This window comes from Orcinus orca, chromosome 8, assembly GCF_937001465.1.
Source record: "Orcinus orca chromosome 8, mOrcOrc1.1, whole genome shotgun sequence".
NCBI classification, from domain to species: domain Eukaryota; kingdom Metazoa; phylum Chordata; class Mammalia; order Artiodactyla; family Delphinidae; genus Orcinus; species Orcinus orca.
Genome location: NC_064566.1, coordinates 607975 through 626846, shown reverse-complemented (window position 1 = coordinate 626846; position 18872 = coordinate 607975). Strand labels below are relative to the sequence as shown.

The window sequence follows — 18872 nt, the reverse complement described above, 5'->3', positions numbered from 1 at the left end:
CCCATGACTCACGGCCAACCACAGCCAGCGAATCGCTCCACATCTCCCTGCCCTGGCCTGCGACACGGGGAGGGCTCGGGCCCGGCTCGTGCACCAGCTATGTGCATTAGGCAGCCTGCACGCCAGAGCCTGGGGGGCTACAGGACAGCCCTCTGACAGCCTTAAACAGGGTGAGGACAGGCACGCCTTGTGAAGCCCTCAGTGGACACAGTGTTTCCAGAAGATGCTGGGCTGTGCCTTGTTCGTCCCTGCAGCCGGCAAGCTGGAGACCCTCCAACGCCTGGTGACAGGGTGAGCCAGAGACCCTGTCTAGTCCACCCTGTCCCCAGGGCAGGGGCTCCCGACCCCTAACCACAGGCGCTCCCAGGTTCGATGGATGGGTCGTGGACGTCGCCCCAAGCATCTCGGAAGTCACACACAGCTGCTCGCACCGCACTGGCCCGAAAGAGGCTGCTCCACGGGAGGGGCTGCACACTGGCCCAGAGGCACCTACCAAATGCTGGTCGTTGAGGAGGTGCACCACGCGGGACGTCCAGTCGCCCATGGGGACGAGGTCGGGAGACGTCCTGTACAAGCGCAGCAGGCACAGGGCGGCGCTCTGCTTCACGCTGTCCATGGTGTCTCTGCAAGACAGACAGCAGTCACTCCTGGGCACAGCGGCGAGCCCGGCCCAGAGCCCATGGACAACACCCCAGTCACCACAGAAGCAGAGGTGCACCCGTGCGGGGGCTGGAGGGACACTCGGGACGAGGCCGCGTCAAGCGCTCCACGCAACAAGCTCAGGCCCACCTCTCGCGATGGTCTGGGTGGGGACCACGCCTGCACAGTGACAGACAGCCGTCTGCTCGAGGCGCCACCTCCACGGACGTCGCCCCGAACGCGGTGGACGGGAAGGGGTCCTGCCACCGCTAACCTGCTCCTCGCCGAAGCAGCAATTCCCAAGTGCTGTGCACAACCTCAGCTACACAGGCTGACAGCTAACGTTCCAATAACTAATAACTGAATTACAGTATTTTTTTTCATTTCTTTTTTAGTTATTTTTATTTTTGGCTGTGTTGGGTCTTTGTTGCTGCGCGCAGACTTTCTCTGGTTTCGGAGAGCGGGGGCTACTCTTCATTGCAGTGTGCTGGCTTCTTATTGTGGTGGCTTCTCTTGTTGCGGAGCATGGGCTCTAGGTGTGCGGGCTTCAGTAGTTGTGGCAAGTGGGCTCAGCAGTTGTGGCTCGTGGGCTCTAGAGCACAGGCTCAGTAGTTGCGGTGCACAGGCTTAGTTGCTCCATGGCATGTGGGATCTTCCCGGACCAGAGCTAAAACCCGTGTCCCCTGCATTGACAGGCGGATTCTTAACCACTACGCCACCAGGGAAGCCCCCAATAGCAGTATTTTTTAAGCTCACTTAATAACACAGAGTCCAAAGGGGAGAGTATCAGAGATCCTTGCACGGCCATGGCGCCCCGTGTCCACCTAGAGATCTCCTCCCCTACACACCCGGCGGGCGCCTGGGGAACAACCGCAGCTACGCTGGGCAAGGGGCGTCTAGAGGGTTCCTGTCCTGGTTTTCGTGCTGACCGAAGACAGAGACGGCCCCAACGCTGTTTACCCCTCCTCCTCCCAGACCCTAGCCAAACGCTGCCATGCAGCCGGGCAAGCAGCAGGCCCACCGAGGAGCGTTCCAGAGGAGGCCATCAAAACACGTCTGAGAAGAACTGTCCACGCCCCCTAAGTGCTGACAGAAGCAGTGGGGTTCCCGTTCCGTGGAGGGAAGAGCAGGGTTTGGGGGCTGTCATTACCATTTACCTCCTTTTAGCTTTTTTGTTCCTAAATAACTCCCAACGGATATGACAAACCCCTAAACTGCCCCCCATTCCATGCCAAAGAAAAATTACTTCAGTAAAAATTTCTCTCTTGGATGTAAACCCTCTGGGGAGCAGGGGCAGACGCCTGTCCCTCTCTCTGGCCCCGCGCCGCGTGCTCCAGGAGCGGCGGGCAGCGGCAACCTCCAGGCCTCGCGGCCTCCTGGGTGTCTGCCGTCTGCGCCCACACACTGCAGCTGAAAGAAGCCGGCCGGTTTCTACTGCGGGGCCTACCAGCTGGCAGCCCACCCCACCCGTACAGCCGCTGCCGGTGGGAACACCGGAGGACGGTGCGAAGCAAGGAGACCGCTGCCCCCTGAGCTTCAACTCTGTCTCCAGTCAAGGCCCAGAGCTCAGTCCCGGCCTGGAGGGCGCCCCATTGTCCCTCCCTCCCCGACCTCCCGGCTCTGCCCCGCCGCCCTCAGCCTTGCAGCTCCACGCCCAGGCACCTCCGTCCCCACAACTCCACTTTGAGTCTATTTGGTCGCTGGATTTCAAGCGTTGGTCATTTGTTTCAAGGAGGGCTCGCAGGTCCACACAACCTGAGCTTCTGGGGCGAGAGCGGCTGCCTGTGATGCTGACACTGAGAGAACGAGGCCGGCTCCCCGCACACCCCTCAGCAATCTTCCTGCTGCAGGCTCTCTTCTCCACCTTGGGCTCCGCCCCTCCAGGCTGTGTCTCAGCACACACCCTTCTGTGTCCTTTCAACCTGCAGTGCAATCCACCCTTTACTTCAGGGAAGTGTTCTGGAATTATCTGAACACTTTCAGAGATTACCTCTATTTCACATTCCACTCATCCAACAGGTATTTATTGAGCGCTTACTATATACCAGGCATTGTCAACATGCTAGAAAGAAGGCAACAGTCTCAGTGAGCAAAAGCTCTGATCCCGGGGAGCTTGCTTCTGAAAGCAGAGACCGGCAACCCGCAGCCAGGTTAGCTGTGCACCGGGCAGGGGCGGGGCTGCAGGATGGGGTCAGGACCCTGAGGCACAGCTGCCTCCTGACTGGCTCCAACCTCCAGCCCCGCCTCCCTCCGGCCCACTCTGATCATACCACATCTTTCTCCCACCTCGGTGACTTAATTCTCGGGGCACCCGCCATGTTCTCTGCGTCTTCCGGTTCACAGGTGTGTAACGGTGTCACCTTGGTTCTCCACGTGCTTCCAATCAGCTCTGCCACCCCTCCCCTGTGCTCGTGCTACTGTGCGTCCACCGCCTCTGAGCTCTCACATTCGGGACCGCTTTTTCCATCAAGCAGTTCCGTGACCTCTCTTCCAGCCTGGCTCCTCCGTCTGCCTCTGGTGTGACACCCCGGTGGCACTCCTCCAGGCCTGCAGCCACACACCCGACACTCCCCGGGCCTGTGGCCACCCTGCCACTGCACTGCCTCTTGCTCACGGCCAAGGTGCTCCGTCCTGCACAGCTGCCACCTCGGGCTGATCATTCTCTGTGCACCGTAGGGGGTGTAGCTGCATGCCTGGGCTCCACCCATGAGATGCCAGGAAAACACCCTTTGTGGTGACAACCAAACATGCTGGGGCAACACCACTCATTGAGAACCAGGCGTCTACACCCACGTGCTCTGGTGAGGTGTGGGTGCGCTTCCCGACAGCCTCCCAGCCTCTCCACTGTGCTGTCTGAGGGTCGTTCCCACTCCCCCACGGCCCCGTCCCCCACGGCCCCACCCCCCGCGGCCAGAGGAGCTGGAGTTGCCGAGTCCTGCTCCACCTGCTCCACCTGCTCGCTGGTTGTCCCACAGAACCCAGTCCCCTGAGTCCTGACGAGCCCCCTGGGCTGGGACCCTATTCAGCCAGCCGTGCTGCCCGGGTGTGGGCTCTGTGTCACCTTCGCAAGGTGCAGCGCGTCCTGGAACAGGAGGGGGGCCCGCCTCCGCCATGCCCCGTGGCCCAGCCCAGCACAGCGCTGTTGGAAACTCTTCCAGACCTGCCTGCTCAGCCCCACTCAGCTCCCCTCCAGATTGGAGAGGGTGGGGGTGTGGGGTGCTGGGAAGTCTCAGGATTGGGGTGTGTGAACGCTTCTGCGAAAGGGCGAGAAGGGGCCCCGTGCCCGCAGGACGGCCGCGCTCCCTCTGCCTGGACGGAAGGTTCACCTGGCCTCCCCGTCTCCCCACCACGTGAGACGTGAGATGGGGAGGTTAGCTCACTCCATAAATCCTTCAGCAGTCACACAGCTGATCTGTTTAACGTGAGAGGTGGCCACACTCTCAGCAGCAGGGCACCGGACACATACCCGGCTACGAGGATTTTAGGGATCTCCCCCGCGAACGCCTCGGCCATCTCCCGGCTGCCCACGTTGGCGATGCAGTGCAGGGCCAGGCCCGTGAAGGTGGGGTTGCGGCTGCCCAAGTCGTTCTTGACGGCGTTGTTGACCAGGCGGATCAGCTCCGAGTTGGAGTTCACCAGCACCGAGATGAACAGGTAGCCCTGGGTTCCAGAGGGGCGAGAGAGCACAGCGCTCGTGACCAGCCGAGTGCCTCGGACACCAGGCAGACGTGCTCGGCCGCCAGCAAGCCCCAGCACCATCTCATCTGCTCGGGGCGCTGCGGCCATCAGGCCACGGAGGACCAGCTGCCTTCTGCTGAAAATGCCAGTTCTGTCCCCGGATTCCGCTGTGAACGATTCTGTGGGACGAACCTAAGAGGCACTGTCCCCAGCGGCATCAGACACCTTGGTGCCCCCATCCCACTCACCCATCCATGGGCACCTGTGCTCAGCACGGCCTGAACAGGATGGAAAGGCCCCGCCTCAGCTGGAACGGGGCCACTACGGCGATTTCCAGCAACCCGGCTGACTGCCGCTGTCCCCTCTCTCGACTCTGTCTCCAGGCCCCAGCTTCCACTTACCACCAGGCCAAACTCCAGCCCCTTGTCACCCCCGCTGTCCACGCCCTCCCCACGCAGGGACACGCTGACCTCTCAGCCCCCGTCGGTCTCAGGAGGAGCTCACCGCCTTCCCTTCCGCGTACGCGCCTTGACTGGGTGCTGCGGCTCTGTCTGCCCTGGCCCCCGGTGCACCCCTTGGCCTCAGTCTCAGCTCAGGATGCCCCCCGGAAGCCCTCCCTGTTAGCCACCCGCTTCTCGGGGTCTGGAGGGTTCTACACGCCTCTTTCACTGGGCACTGCCCACAGCTCTATTCTCTGTGTACAGGGCTGTCTGATGCCATCTCCCCCCTGGAACAGAGCAGGGTCCACATCTGCTTATGGTCATAAGTCCCCAGGGACCCCCAGCACACTGCTGGGTCCGTGGCAGACACTCGATAAATTCCTGTTGAGTAAATACCAATACTTAACAGAACTCCTGGGGCATCTAGGGTATTTTTTCACTTTCTGTAAGTTAAATTTTTGGACAAGAGGAAAATGTTATTTTGTAACACTCAAGAAAACACACAAATAAGGTTACTCCAAGAGAATGCAGGGCTACAATTACAAAGCCTGGGGTGGGCAGGGCCCAGGCACTGGGCCAGCTGGGAGCAAGGCGAGGCCCGCCACCTGCGCTTGGCTCTTAAACCATGTGGGTGTGTGGGGCCTGGTTCAGAAACAGGCAGTGGCCGCAGGGGCCACTGGGTGAACTCATCTGTGACACGCGTCAGCAAGGCACTGAGGGGAAGGAAACGCTCTTCCCTGCCCTCTAAGGCGGACCCATGGGAAACGGCACCCCTCGCGTCGAACGGGGGTTTGGTGCAGCTCCCACCAGAAGCCACAGGAAATCCCCAGACTAGATGGAAGGTGCAGAGAAAGAGCAGGACACTAAACGACCACCCGATGGGAAGAACCCCCCGCCCCCGCGCACTCACGATCTGCTTCTCGGTGTATCTGTTGGAGCTGAGCAGGTTCACGGCCTCCATGTGCCCGAAGTCGATGTCGTGGCCCAGCAGGAAGATGAAGAGCAGCTTGCACACATACTTCTTCTTGCTGTAGCCATCCAGGGCCTTGTCGCCTGCGGAAAGGAGGCGGGGGCAGGGCAGAAACAAGACAGCGGGACGTGAGGGGCCGGCCTCCAGGAGGCCAGTGTCGTGAGTGCACGGTGTTGCTAAACCAGGCGCTGCACGTCGGAATCCTAATGTCCGGCTTCCCTGACAAAACAGAAGCCGGAACCCCTGCCTTCCCAGGACGGCCCCAGGGCCTTGTTCCCACCGGCCACAACCTTGCCAGGGCCGCCCTGTCTTAACCAGCAACTTAATCTTTTAAACATGTTTACTAATTTAGGCAGGTGAACACATTCTAAATAATCTTTCATTACACCCAGTTTTAGAACAAATCACCCACCCTAAAAGTCACACACAAAAGGACCAGAAGGGCTTCTGTGTCTTCACCCTAATCACAGCGTGACTACGCCTCTCACAGGAGATCACAGCAAGGCACCTTCAAGACGTGTCGCTGGCAGAGTATAAGATGCCATTTTAAAAAGGACCACTAAACCCTGCCATTTTAAATACCAGAGGTTCTTATTTCCCCTGAGAAGTGTAAAACGCTCCTTAGCAGATTACAAAGATGACAGCCAGAAAGGCTGCCGTCTTCCGAGCTGGGCATCACAGTGATGCCACTGCCACACTGTCAAGGGCCGGACATGGGAGCCAGGAAGACAATGACAGCAACGCTCCTCATGGTACGGGGTCAGGTCACTCGTGCTCCAGGGACAAGCGCTGGCCGGCATCAAAGCGCTGTCTAGAAGAAAGAGCCACCCTGCCAAGATTCCCCAGGGTGACAGTGATCACGAGTCGGCCAGCCAGCTGGACACCTGGCACTGGGGAGCTCTGAGAAACCCTCCCTCCTTCTGAGCAGCAGACTGGCATATGATTCAATGACCAAACAACATAATGTCAGACCAGGTCTGGCTCCCACCCCCACCCCCACTCGCTCACCTGCCCGCTGCATCCGAGGAGCCCAGCTCTGTCACTTCCTGGCTGGGACCCGTCCCCGTCTCCGTGGGAGAGCATCTGCAGACGCGCAGGACACGCAGCCCACGGCAAGCAGCAGCCCCCATCTCCTACCCACCCGGCCACCCCTCCAGAACCAGCCTGAATTCCATCACCTCTGAAAGCCTCCTTTGACAAGCAAGCCAAGAGTGCCGCCCCCTCCTCTCACCCCCTGGAGAGTGGTCCCTGCCACTCAGCCCAGGGAACAGCCGGCCAGACTGCGTGCTGGATGCGGCCTGGAGGCCAAAGGGGCTCTTTCTCTGCTGCTTCAGGACATGGACCCAGCGTCCCTCCCACAGCCCTGCCCAACGCTGGGAGACTTACAGACGCACACACTTGAAAGCCAAGCACACAAGAAGGTGAGGACCACAGCGCAGGCAAGAACAGTCAAGGGTCTCGGCCCCGGTGCTGCCGTGACACGGGATAAGAGCCAGTGTCTCTAGGGAAACGCGTCTGAGCCCTGGTGACCGAATCCTTCTGGAGGACTTTTAACTGTGATCCTTTTTCACCCTTTCTCTCACTGAGACTGGCGTTCCACCCTGACCCTAACCCTCAATGAGTATCTTCTTATGTTCAAAGAAGTAAAAAGACTAAGATGCCAAGGATGGACAAGGAGGGCGCCCCTGTCGTCTTCTGGAGCTCAGTTAAAGCACGCCGCGGGCTGTGAGATGCTTCAGAACTGCTGGCACCAGGGTATTAACTCTTCCCTCCCCAGCATCCCCACAGACCTGGGGTGTCTTCTTCATTCTCATAGCACTTAACTGAATTCAATTGTTAAAAAAGGGAAACGCAGATTAAAACCACAGTGAGGTGTCACTGCACACCCACTAGAAACACCAAGATTTAAAAGATTAACCATACCACGTGCTGGCAAGAACGTGGAGGGACTGGGAACTCACACACGGCTGGCGGGGGCACAAAATGATGCAGCCACTCTGGAAAACGTGTGGCAGGTTCTTAAAAGGTTAAACATCCACCTTCCACGCGGCCCGGCCACTCCATCACCAGGTACCTTCCCAACGGGAACGACACCAGGCGTCCACACAAGTCCCGCACACCAGGACTCACAGCAGCTCCACGCCTAGCCGACAGCACAGGAACAAACCCAGACGCCCACCCTGGTGAGCCAGCACACCGTGAGGCAACCCACCACGACGCAGGCAAACCCCAAACGCAAACGTAAGTCACAGCAAGCAGACACCAGAGGCCTCACACTGCCTGATTCCCTTCATGTGAAATTTCTAAGAAGAGCAGAAGTGCGGTGACAGAAGGAAGACCAGGGGCTGCTGGGGGCTGGGAAGGGTGTTAGGTGCAAAGGGACACGAGGGAACCTTTTGGGGGGGTGGGAATGTTCTCTGTTGTGTCTGTGGGGGTGGGTGCACGAACACGTGCATTTTTGCCAAAATTCAAAGCGCACGCTTAAAACAAGTGAACTTTATTGTGAGCAAATTGTATCTCAGAAAACCAATTTTTTAAAAATTACTCTGTCAAAATATCCCAGGAAAAAAAGAAGAGCAAAAGATGAAAGAAGACGGGCAAGGGGCTTCCCTGGTGGCGCAGTGGTTAAGAATCCACCTGCCAATGAAGGAGACACGGGTTCGAGCCCTGGTCTGGGAGGATCCCACATGCCGCAAAGCAGCTGGGCCTGTGCGCCACAACTACCGAGCCTGCGCTCTAGAGCCCGCGAGCCACAACTACTGAGCCCATGAGCCGCAACTACTGAAGCCCGCACGCCTAGAGCCCGTGTTCCGCAACAAGAGGAACCACCGCAATGAGAAGCCCACGCACTGCAGAAAAGAGTGGCCCCCACTCGCCACAACTAAAGAAAGCCTGTGCGCAGCAACGAAGACCCAACGCAGCCAAAACTAAATAAATAAATAAATTTATTTTAAAAAAAAAAAAAGAACACGGGCAAAATGACGGCAAGTGGTGAAGCCAGGTGACGGCCGCCAGGCAGGGAAGGGAACAGCGCCCCCCCATACGTATACGTTCGCGTTCCCTCGATCAAATGGGGTGGCTTTTTCAAGTCTTTCTTTACCTGTAAAAACATACATTCTTTACAGAAACGCTTTTTATTCAACTTTCTACCCCTGGCACCTGGGATTGAGTGAGCGCCCAGCAGTGAATGAGCAAATGAGCGTGTGTTACCTGGTAAACCTCCGAAGGCCACCAGCCAGAAGACATCTTCCCACCTCTGGGCAGGACAACACAACAGCTGTTTTCTAGAGGTTCCAAGGTTGAGGGCAGGCCCACTACAGCCCTAACGACCTCCCATTCGGTGGCTTCCACAAGCAGGCTGGCGGGTGTGCAGGGCAGGGCAGGGTGGGCACCCCACCTACAAGGGGCTCTGGGCCTGCCCGGGGGGACGAGCTTAGGCGAGAAGGTGGCACCACGCCCTCCCTCAGTGGTCAACAGCGCACATGAGGGCACGGCCCGGCTCTGTCAAGGGCAAGGCTTTCACACGGGCACTGCCCTGAGGCCCCGGGCCCTGCCCGAGCATCACCACCTCTGTGTGTCTGCCGCCAAGGACTCCACCAGACGCCATGGCCACCGGCAGCCTGTACACTCACCTGCACGCCCACCTCACCTTTCCTCCATCTGCGTCCAGGACCATTTGTCTCTGGTCCGAAGCACATCCTTTAGACTCTCCTTCAGCACAGGACTTCTGATGGGAAACTCTCCTTTTTTGTCTGGCAAAGGTCTTTTTTAGCTTCATTCTTTTTTTTCTTCTTTTTTTTTTTTTGCAGTACGCGGGCCTCTCACTGTTGTGGCCTCTCCCGTTGCGGAGCACAGGCTCCGGACGCGCAGGCTCAGCGGCCATGGCTCACGGGCCCAGCCGCTCCGCGGCATGTGGGATCTTCCCGGACCGAGGCATGAACCCATGTCCCCTGCATCAGCAGGCGGACTTTCAACCACTGCGCCACCAGGGAAGCCCCTTAGCTTCATTCTTAAAGGACATTGTTAGCCAGCTGCTACTGTCCAGCACTTTGGGACCATCCTCCGCTCCGCTGCCCCTCGTCCCTGTGACAAGTCGGCTTCCACGAGGACCCTGTGAAGACGGCCCATCTCTTCCCCCTCTGGCAACTTCAAAGATTTCCTGTCTTGGGTTTCTGCATTTTCACAATAGTGTGTCTAGGTGTAGATTTCATCTTATTTATTTATTGTAACTGTGTTTATTGAGTCTGAGGTTTAGTGCATTTCATGAATTCTGGAAAGTTCTGTCACACCAGCTCCCCGTTCCTCCCAGGAGGTCACTTAACCCTGCAGGCCTTTGAACCGCACGCCTGTGTCTCTCACCCACCCTGCTGCTTTGCATTCAGGACGGGCTGTTTCCTTACCCATCTTTCAGAACGTGCCTGTGGCTATATCCACCCGAGTTCTTCATTTTAGTTCTGCATCTTTCGGTTCTAGAATTTCCATTTGGTCTTATTTCAAAATCTGCTATGTCACTTTTTATACTTCCCAAGCTTCCCACTGAAATTTTCAAGTTCGTCTTTTATTTCTTTAAAAACAGTAAACCTAGTTCTTCATTGTCATCTGAATCTGGTCTCGGAGGCCTCTGTGATTCTGTTTCTGTTTTCTCTGCTGGTTCTCGCTGTGCAGTCTTGATTCTTTGTGTGCCTGATGATCTGTGACTAGGTGCTGGACAACATCCTTGAGAAGTTACCTGGAGGAATCACTCAGCCTGTGATGGTAACCTCTTCCTCCAGAGGACTGCGTGTGAAGTCCCGCTGCAGGCCTGGGGCAGGACGGGCTCACTCCCGGGTCACTCCTGCCCTAAGGGCAGCCACCTTTAGGGCCTCAGTTTAAAATGGAAGAAGGCCTCACACTGGGGGCTCTGGGATGACCCTCCTCCTAGACCCCAGCTGCTCAACCTCAGCACTGGGCCTCCTCAGGCCAGGGGGTTCTGGGGGGCTCTCCTCTGTGCAGGGGTGTCCGGCGGCCTCCCTGGCCTCCACCCACTAGATGGCAGTAGCACGCCCATCCCCAGTCCCGATGGCCTTTGTCCCCTGGGGGCAAAATCACCCTGACTGACAACCGCCCCTCTAGACACTGAAGGTCACCCAAACCAGGCTCAGTTTCAGGGCTGCTCCTCTGGGGTTAGCAAACTCCCTCCCGGCACAGAGAGATGAGTGCTCTGCTTGCTTTCATGGGCCAGGAGTTCTCTTCTCTTCTTGCTCTATGATGCTTTCAAGATTTTTTTAATACTGTGTCTCTTTTTAAGCCGCTTCCAGTGGAAGAGTTGGTTGAGATGTACGCTAGCCGATGTGGCGGCTTCGGCCACATGGGGCTACTGAGTACTTGGCCTGCACTGGTCTGAACTGAATGTGTTCCACGTGGGACGTTCCAAAGACTGGGCATGAAAAACATGTAAAACATCTCAATAACCTTTGCTACTGACTACATGCTGCAATGATAATATTTTAGGTACACTAAATCAAATAAAATATATTAAATTTAGCTTCATCTGCTTCTTCTTACTCTTTTTTAACGTGGCTACCAGCAAACTGAGAATTCAGCACGTGCCTGCGTTTCCGGTGGACAGCACGGATGGAGAAGTGCAAGTGCAGCCCCCAGAGCACATACTCCTGAGAACAAGGAGTAGGTTTTCCCTTGTCTGCTGCCACTCAGGGCACACACGCTCCATAAATGCTAACTGGTTAACAGAGAAGAGCGAGCCTCCTTCCCTACCCAGAAGGGCTCAGCTGAGACAGGCTTGGGGGCAGAAGAAACTACAGAAGTCTTGTTTGTCCCCAAATATTTAAAGACAGTTTGAAGATTCACCCTCTTCTAACCACATGGTGAACATCTCTTAGGCACTGCGTTCCTCCCCAGGAATGCGCCTGTGTTTCCACACACACGCACACAGTTGCAGCAGCAGACATCATCCGCCCCTTCGACGAAGGCCTGGAGGTGCCAGGAGTGGGTCAGCTCTGTCGGGGTCAGGATCTGCCTTCCTCGGCTTACGAGTCATGGCCAAGAGACGTCCCCAGCCCATGCCAGACCCTCTACCAGACAGTCTGCACTCCGAAGCTCCCTCGAGGGCTAGTGACAACGCTGACGGACCAACACCTCTATCTGCGGCCTCCTCTGCCCCCAGCCAACCTGCTTCCTCTGTTTATAATCCGCGGTGTCACTCTCTAGTCGATCTTCTGTCCTCCAACCCCATCACAGGGTCTGCTTCACAGAGAACCCAGCCTGAGGCCATCAGCACCCCATTTAAAGGCGCAGAGGGGTAAGTCACTCAACAGGGTAACCCAGCTAGTAACTGGCTATCAGAGCAAGTGCGAGCTGGGGGTAGTCAGGGCAGCCTAGCTCTCATCACCACATTATACGCTCCCTTTTAGGAAGTAGTGGACGTTCCAGACCCCTCATCAGAGAAGATATACAGACGGCAAATGAACACATGAAAGAATGCTCCACATCACGTGTCATCAGGGAAACACATATGATAAAATAGTAACGAGATACCTCTACACACTATCGCAGCAGCTCAGATCCAGACACTGACAACACCAAATGCAGTGAGGACGTGGGGCACAGGGACCCTCACCCGGCTCCGGTGGGGATGCGGATGGTGCAGCCACTGTGGGGGACAACTGGGCGGTTTCTTACAAAACTACACATACCCTCACCACGTGATGGGCAGTCATGCTCCTTGGTATTTACCCAAAGGAGTTGAAAACTTATGTCCACACTAAAACCTGCACACTGATGTTTTTAGCAATTTTATTCATAATTGCCAAAACTTGCGAACAACCAAGACATCCTTCAATAGGTGGATGGATAAAGAAACTGGTACCTTGGACGGTGGCATATTAGCCAGCTAAAAAGAAATGAGCTGTCAGGCCACTAAAAGACATGAAGGAACCTTAAATGTGTATAACTAAGTGAAAGAAGGCAACGGGGAAAGGCCATATAACCATATGCTTCGAACTCTATGACATTCTGGAAAAGGCAAAACTACCACGACAGTAAAGAGATTAGTGGTTGCCAGGGGTCGAAGGGAGGGAGAGATGGATAGGAGAGCAAAGAGGATTCCTAGGGCAGTGAAAGCGCTCTGTGTGAGACTACAACGCTGGGCACTGTCAGCATACATACGTCCGTCCACACGCACAGAATGCACAACAAGAATGAACCCTAACGTGAGGTATCGATTTGGGCTGACGATGACGTGCCCATGCAGGTTCACTGTGACCAATGAACCGCTCTGGTAGGGAAGCAGATAATGGGCAGGCTGTGCATGTGTGGGGACAGGACGGGTACAAGAAATCTCCGTACCTTCCTCTCAATTTTGCTGGGAACCTAAAACTGCTCTACAAAAAGTTAAGTCTAAATTTTTTTTTTTTTTTTTTTTTTTGTGGTACGCAGGCCTCTCACTGTTGTGGCCTCTCCCGTTGCGGAGCACAGGCTCCGGACGCGCAGGCTCAGCGGCCATGGCTCACGGGCCCAGCCACTCCGCAGCATGTGGGATCTTCCCAGACTGGGGCACGAACCCGTGTCCCCTGCATTGGCAGGTGGACTCTCAACCACTGCGCCACCAGGGAAGCCCTAAGTCTAAATTTAAAAAAAACTTTTAAGCAATGAAAGTTATAGACAACCCCTCACATACACACACACACACACACACACACACACACAAAAATACATATAACCAAACCATTTCACATACAATTTCAGAGTTTCACAGACCTTAGCGGATCCTTGGGCCTGGTTAACAGTAAAGCATAGTACCTTCCGAGGGCTCAGGAGGGGATATATGTTGTAACAACTCAAATTCCACGAGTGTTCGCATCATCTGATCACACAGGATGTCCATTCTCAAACCCTGAGAAAGCTCCGACCCCAAGAAAGCCTGTCTTCTGCTGCCCCCAGTTCCCTGGGTCTCGGTCCCGGCCCCCTCCTCTACTCATTTTTTCTGGGCAATTTCAGCCACTCCCGTGGCTAACGTCTGCTCAGAGACTTGAACGAGGTCTCAAATCTGTGAAACTCAACTGAAAACTCAAGGCTTAAGGGATTAACCGGTCTTTCATAAACATGTCCCAAGACTGAGAATCTACCCTTGACAATTCCTCCAAATGAGGATGCTCAGGGGAGGCGTCCGCCCCAAAACATGGCTCGCAGAGGGGCTGTCTCCCTGAGTGGATTAGACAACATGGTGCGTTATTCACTAACGCAGAGGAAGACACGTCCACGTTGGAAGAGCTCAGGTGACCGTGCAGGACTTCTACGCAGAGCAGTTCCCCACCCGAGACGCACACTCTGCATCAGGTCCACTGACTCACGTGCTCCTGCGCCCTGTGGAGCGGAGTCCAGGGCCGGGGGTGGGGAGACAGCTGCTCTAGACAAGCATCCTTCCAGCTCCAGGAAAAGGCTGGTCACAGGAGGGGACCCGCTATCTGATCAATTCTACACAAACCATCAAACGACTCCAGAATAGCCACTGGCCTGACTTTAAACACCAACAAAGCCAGGACAGTAACTGCACTGAGACCTTAACTTTGGTTTGAAGTGAAAAAAAATAAAGATGAGATTAAGTCCCTACTTTATAAAATTTACAAAAGAACATCTCATGACAAAGATTAAACACTTACCTTTAAACTTTGATCTAATGTTTGCCAGCTCTTTGTTTATTCTCTTTATTTCTGCTTCTTTACTTTTGCCTAAAAAAAGAGAACACAAATGCATCTTGCTTTAACTGATCTCTAAACAAACACCCACTCCCTAACAAAACTGACACATCAGAATTAAATGCAGAATCAGGGCTCTTAGGAGCCCAAGGAAAGAAGCAACCGGCCTCCACCTGAAGCCAGGCAGGAGGTGGGTGAGGCAGAAGCCGGGCTCTGACACAGTCTGGTGCGGCTGCTCCCGATCAGGACCGGCAAGTCCACGAAGCCCCCAGGAGAGAGGGGAGTTGCCACCCCACATCACATGTTTAGCTCTGCCTTTTCGCCACCGTCCTGGACCTGGAAACTCTCAAAGCAGTGCTAGCTATCATCATCAGCTAGTAGTTTACTCCTAAAATTGACTTTTACTGCCACAGATGATTTTAAAAATTATAAAGGTTTAACTACTGTAGGCTTCGAATTTTCTTTCTTTATGAAATGCACCAACCTACAAAATCTGATAGGTCCACTTTTATAATATCCAATGAAGTTTGGGAATCATCCAATATATTAAAAAAGGATGGAAGGTACATTAAAGAAATACATGACAGTCCCACTTCCCCTACATCCTGCATCTAGTGCAAAATCGGCCTTCCTTCAACAAGCGTCGGCATGTGTGTTCAGCTTCAGTCCACCTTGACTAGGTGTGGAAACAGGCCTAGAGAGCAGAGACGATGTTTCCAGGGCCACACATCTTAACAAGTACTGTAAAAATATAAGAAGCTGTTCGTCACACAGGGCAGGTGAGTTTTAAGTTCACACTTGAGTAAATTTCCATCGCTTCTGGAAAGCAGGAATTAAGTTCACTATTAAAGGCCCTCCCCAGGCTAGTCCCTGGCTCGGTGACTCTATTCCCAGGGGAAGGAAAGGCTGCCACAGCAACCGCCCGCCCTGGAGCACTGCCAGGCTGGGGCCTCACAGGTGCCCACACGCTGGGCTCACGAGGCCGTCCTGCAGACTCGCTGCCCACCCGCCCAGCCTCCATCACTGCCACTCTTGGAGCTTATCTCACCTCGCAGTGAGGCAGCCTCCCACTCCCCAGGGCACTCCCACAACACCAGTTATCTTTCACGACTAACTCGCTAATAAACAGGGTTTAACATCTGCCTGAGTGTAATGGAACCCTCCTTTGAGCCACTCCTACCCTAGAAAGCCCCTGGCCCACACAGGGCACAGAGGCAGGCTACCCCCCACATGCTGTTCAAGGTGCCAGGACTTAGGTTAAAACAACACATCCTGCCCTCAGGAGCTGCCGTTCCAAGTGGGGGGGAGGGGGGGGTTGCAGAACTTTAACAAAACAAGCCCAGCAGGCGGATCTGGGGAACCAGGGGGGATCAGGGGGTCAGGGAGGGGATCCTGACCTCCTTCTCAGCCCTGAGTGCACTGCGGGGAGGCAGCTCCCAGCTGTGCCAGCTTCCCCATCTGGAAGAGGTGCCCCGAGAACCCAAGGGGGCACCACGTAGAGCAGCGGGCCGGATGCCCCGGAGCGGTGGGTTAAGGGCAAATTTTTTCTTAAGTTTTCCTGAAAAAGTAACACCTTTGCTGAAGTAGGCTTTTCTGACCTGACTGAAAGGGCCACGAAAACAAGGTCATGGGCACCTTCTGCCCACAGCCTGGCTTGAGTGTGGACAGAGCACGGCACACAGGAGGGCCCACGTGTGTGTGCAAGTGTGCATGCCCGCGTGTACGCATTTGTGTGCGCGTGTGCTTCTCACAAGGGTGCAGGAACCTGTGTGTCTGTGCTGCTCTCCGGTACTCGCACTTTGCTCTACCCGCCCAAGCCCAAGGGAAACAGAGACCCCTGCATGGCAGGAACTTGTGTTGTTCAGAGTCAAGACGGGTCAGAACCAGAGCAGAAATCATAAAAAGATTAGGAGGTACTGGATAGGGGGCAACATGCTAAACAAACTACGGGGATCTATAGCTACTACCCCAGACAGGTAAATCACAAAATAAAACCAAAAGCATGTAGTTTGGAGTTTAGGTGTAGCCAGCAGAAGAAACAGAAGCGAATGGATGAGCTGCACTCCCTCTGGGCAACAAGACTGGGGCTGGGGTGAGAAGCTAGGGCTTTCCAGCCAAAGCTGTTTTAAAATCAGCCAATTTATAGCAAACACACACACACTTGTTTCAATCAGGGGAGGTCAGGCTCCCCCAGAGGAGAGGCACAGGGGTCCAAGGACAAAAGCAGACTCTGATTCACTCTGCAACCAAGGGGAAATTACTCCGCATCTCTGAGCACAGTTCCCTCAAAAGGGAAACTACTAAAAGCCACAAGACCTCACAGCAATACACCTGGGCAAGGGGAGGTAGAAGGGAGAGCCCCAAACAGACCCAGGGGACTACACGGGGCGGAGCGTGACCGGGGGCTGGCACAGTGACGAGGGACAGGGAGGGCCACAGAGACCGGTGGACAGGGCCCAGGAAAGCCTGGAAGCACCGCCTGGTGAAGACGGTGGAGGAGGGAGTCTGTGCGACAGGAAAGCCACCTTGGACCTTGCCCCCCAACCCTGCCACAGCCCAGAGGACGAACTCCACGTAAGACAAGCAAGTTACACTCCACACAGAGACGACAAGGAAGGGGAGAAAGAGTAAAACAACACCCGGCAGACAGGCAGCGCACAGACCACAGCAACACTGGAGCCTCTATCTCCAAACAAGCTGGAGAACAGTAAGAAAAACAGGGAAGACACTTAAAAACCCACAGAAAAACTCAGACGTTAGTTAAGAGAAACCAGGTAAATTAGAAATTTAAAAAATCATTTCAAAAATGAAGAATAAGAGGGACTTCCCTGGTGGTCCAGTGGTTAGGACTCTGCGCTCTCACTACTAAGGGCCCAGGTTCAATCCCTGGTCGGAGAACTAAGATCCCACAAGTTGCGTGGCACATCCAAAAAAAAAAAAAAAATGAGGAATAAGAAACAGAAGGAGGGCTCCCCTGGTGGCTCAGTCATTAAGAATCCACCTGCCAATGCAGGGGACACGGGTTCGAGCCCTGGTCCGGGAAGATCCCACATGCCGCAGAGCAACTAAGCCCATGCACCACAACTACTGAACCTGCGCTCTAGAGCTCGCGAGCCACAACTACTGAGCCCGTGTGCCACAACTACTGAAGCCCACGTGCCTAGAGCCTGTGCTCCACAACAAGAGAAGCCACCGCAATGAGAAGCCCGCACACAAGAGTAGCCCCCGCTCGCCGCAGCTAGAGAAAAAACCCACGTGCAGCAACGAAGACCCAATGCAGCCAAAAATAAATAAATTTTTAAAATAAATAAATAAAGAAACGGAACAGAAGAACAAATATACACAACAGAGGTCTGGAGAGAAACAGAAGATGAAAAGAATGAAAAGAAACAAAATTAGTTAAGGCAAAAAGAAATGAATAAAGAGATAAAGGATACAGGAGAAAGTAGCAAATACTGAAAATGGACAAAGATGCAGCATATGGGCAGTAGGAGTCCCTGAGGAAGACAGCCAACTGGGCAGTGGAACGGCCTAAAGCGCATCATTTGAAAATGCTTTCCTGAAATTAAACAAAGTAAATAAAAGATTTAAAACCACATAAAAAACCACACCACATACCTGGGAATACCGACCCCAAATAACACACACCAAAACATATTCTAATAAAACCACTGGATTTTAAAGAAAAAAAAAAAAAAATCCTGGGAATTCCCTGGCAGTCCAGTGGTTAGGACTCTGCACTCTCACTGCCAAGGTCCAGGTTCAATCCCTGGACGGGGATCTAAGATCCCACAAGCCACACAGCACGGCCAAAAAAAAAAGAAAAAAAGAAGAAGAAAAAAATCTTTTGAACACCTGGGGAAAAAAGCAGCTGATACAAGGAAGAAAATCAGATTTCCTCAGACTCGTGCAGGCTCAGGTGTGGGCTGGACACCTGGTCCACTGACTGGACTATGCCTGAGTGCCTCATCACACAGGGGAAACAAGACCTCGGGGGCCAAGGACACAAGCCCACAAACGCTGGCCCTCACTGGCTGGTGGTGGTGCTTCCACCCGACGGGGTGAGGCTGTGCCTGAGCGGCAGCCCTGGGAACACCCTTGGGAATTGCTCCGGTTCCCACACTCCTGTCCAAGGTGAGGCTTTAAAGAAAGTCGAGTATGGCCGTGGGGGACTGACACCACACACAGATCAACGCGTTCAAATCAAACTTATGCCCGAAATTTACCGAACTGCCATCCTCCTCCAGGTGGTGAGGACACCTGGGAGAAACGCACGCGCTGGGGCCCTGGGGTCCTTCCCCACCCCCAGTTCATGCTCACTCAAGCTGCACTTCCCTCCGGACAGAAGCCCAGCCGCCCCACACTGCTGGCAGCAGATGTAGCGATAAATCCAATCTTTCTAGATGCAGAATCAGCTCTGGGAGAACGGGAGAGGTCACTGCCCTACTCTGA

At 54.7% G+C, this 18872-nt stretch overlaps 1 protein-coding gene across 5 annotated transcripts in view; it reads right to left on the bottom strand.

The window, feature by feature from the left end:
- AP2A2 (adaptor related protein complex 2 subunit alpha 2) overlaps window positions 1-18872 on the bottom strand; it is a 67686-nt gene that overhangs the window by 28032 nt on the left and 20782 nt on the right. For 3 of the 5 annotated variants that reach the window (XM_004278083.4, XM_033402575.2, XM_012536123.3), the window contains exons 2-5: window positions 14385-14453; window positions 5668-5810; window positions 4106-4299; window positions 494-623 (exon numbers count right to left, since the gene is read on the bottom strand). In XM_004278083.4, coding sequence (XP_004278131.1) covers window positions 494-623; window positions 4106-4299; window positions 5668-5810; window positions 14385-14453 — 536 coding nt within the window. Of the gene's footprint in view, window positions 1-493; window positions 624-4105; window positions 4300-5667; window positions 5811-14384; window positions 14454-15091; window positions 15162-18872 lie in introns of all 5 variants that reach the window. The other 2 variants (XM_033402576.2, XM_049713987.1) reach the window with 2 other exon arrangements.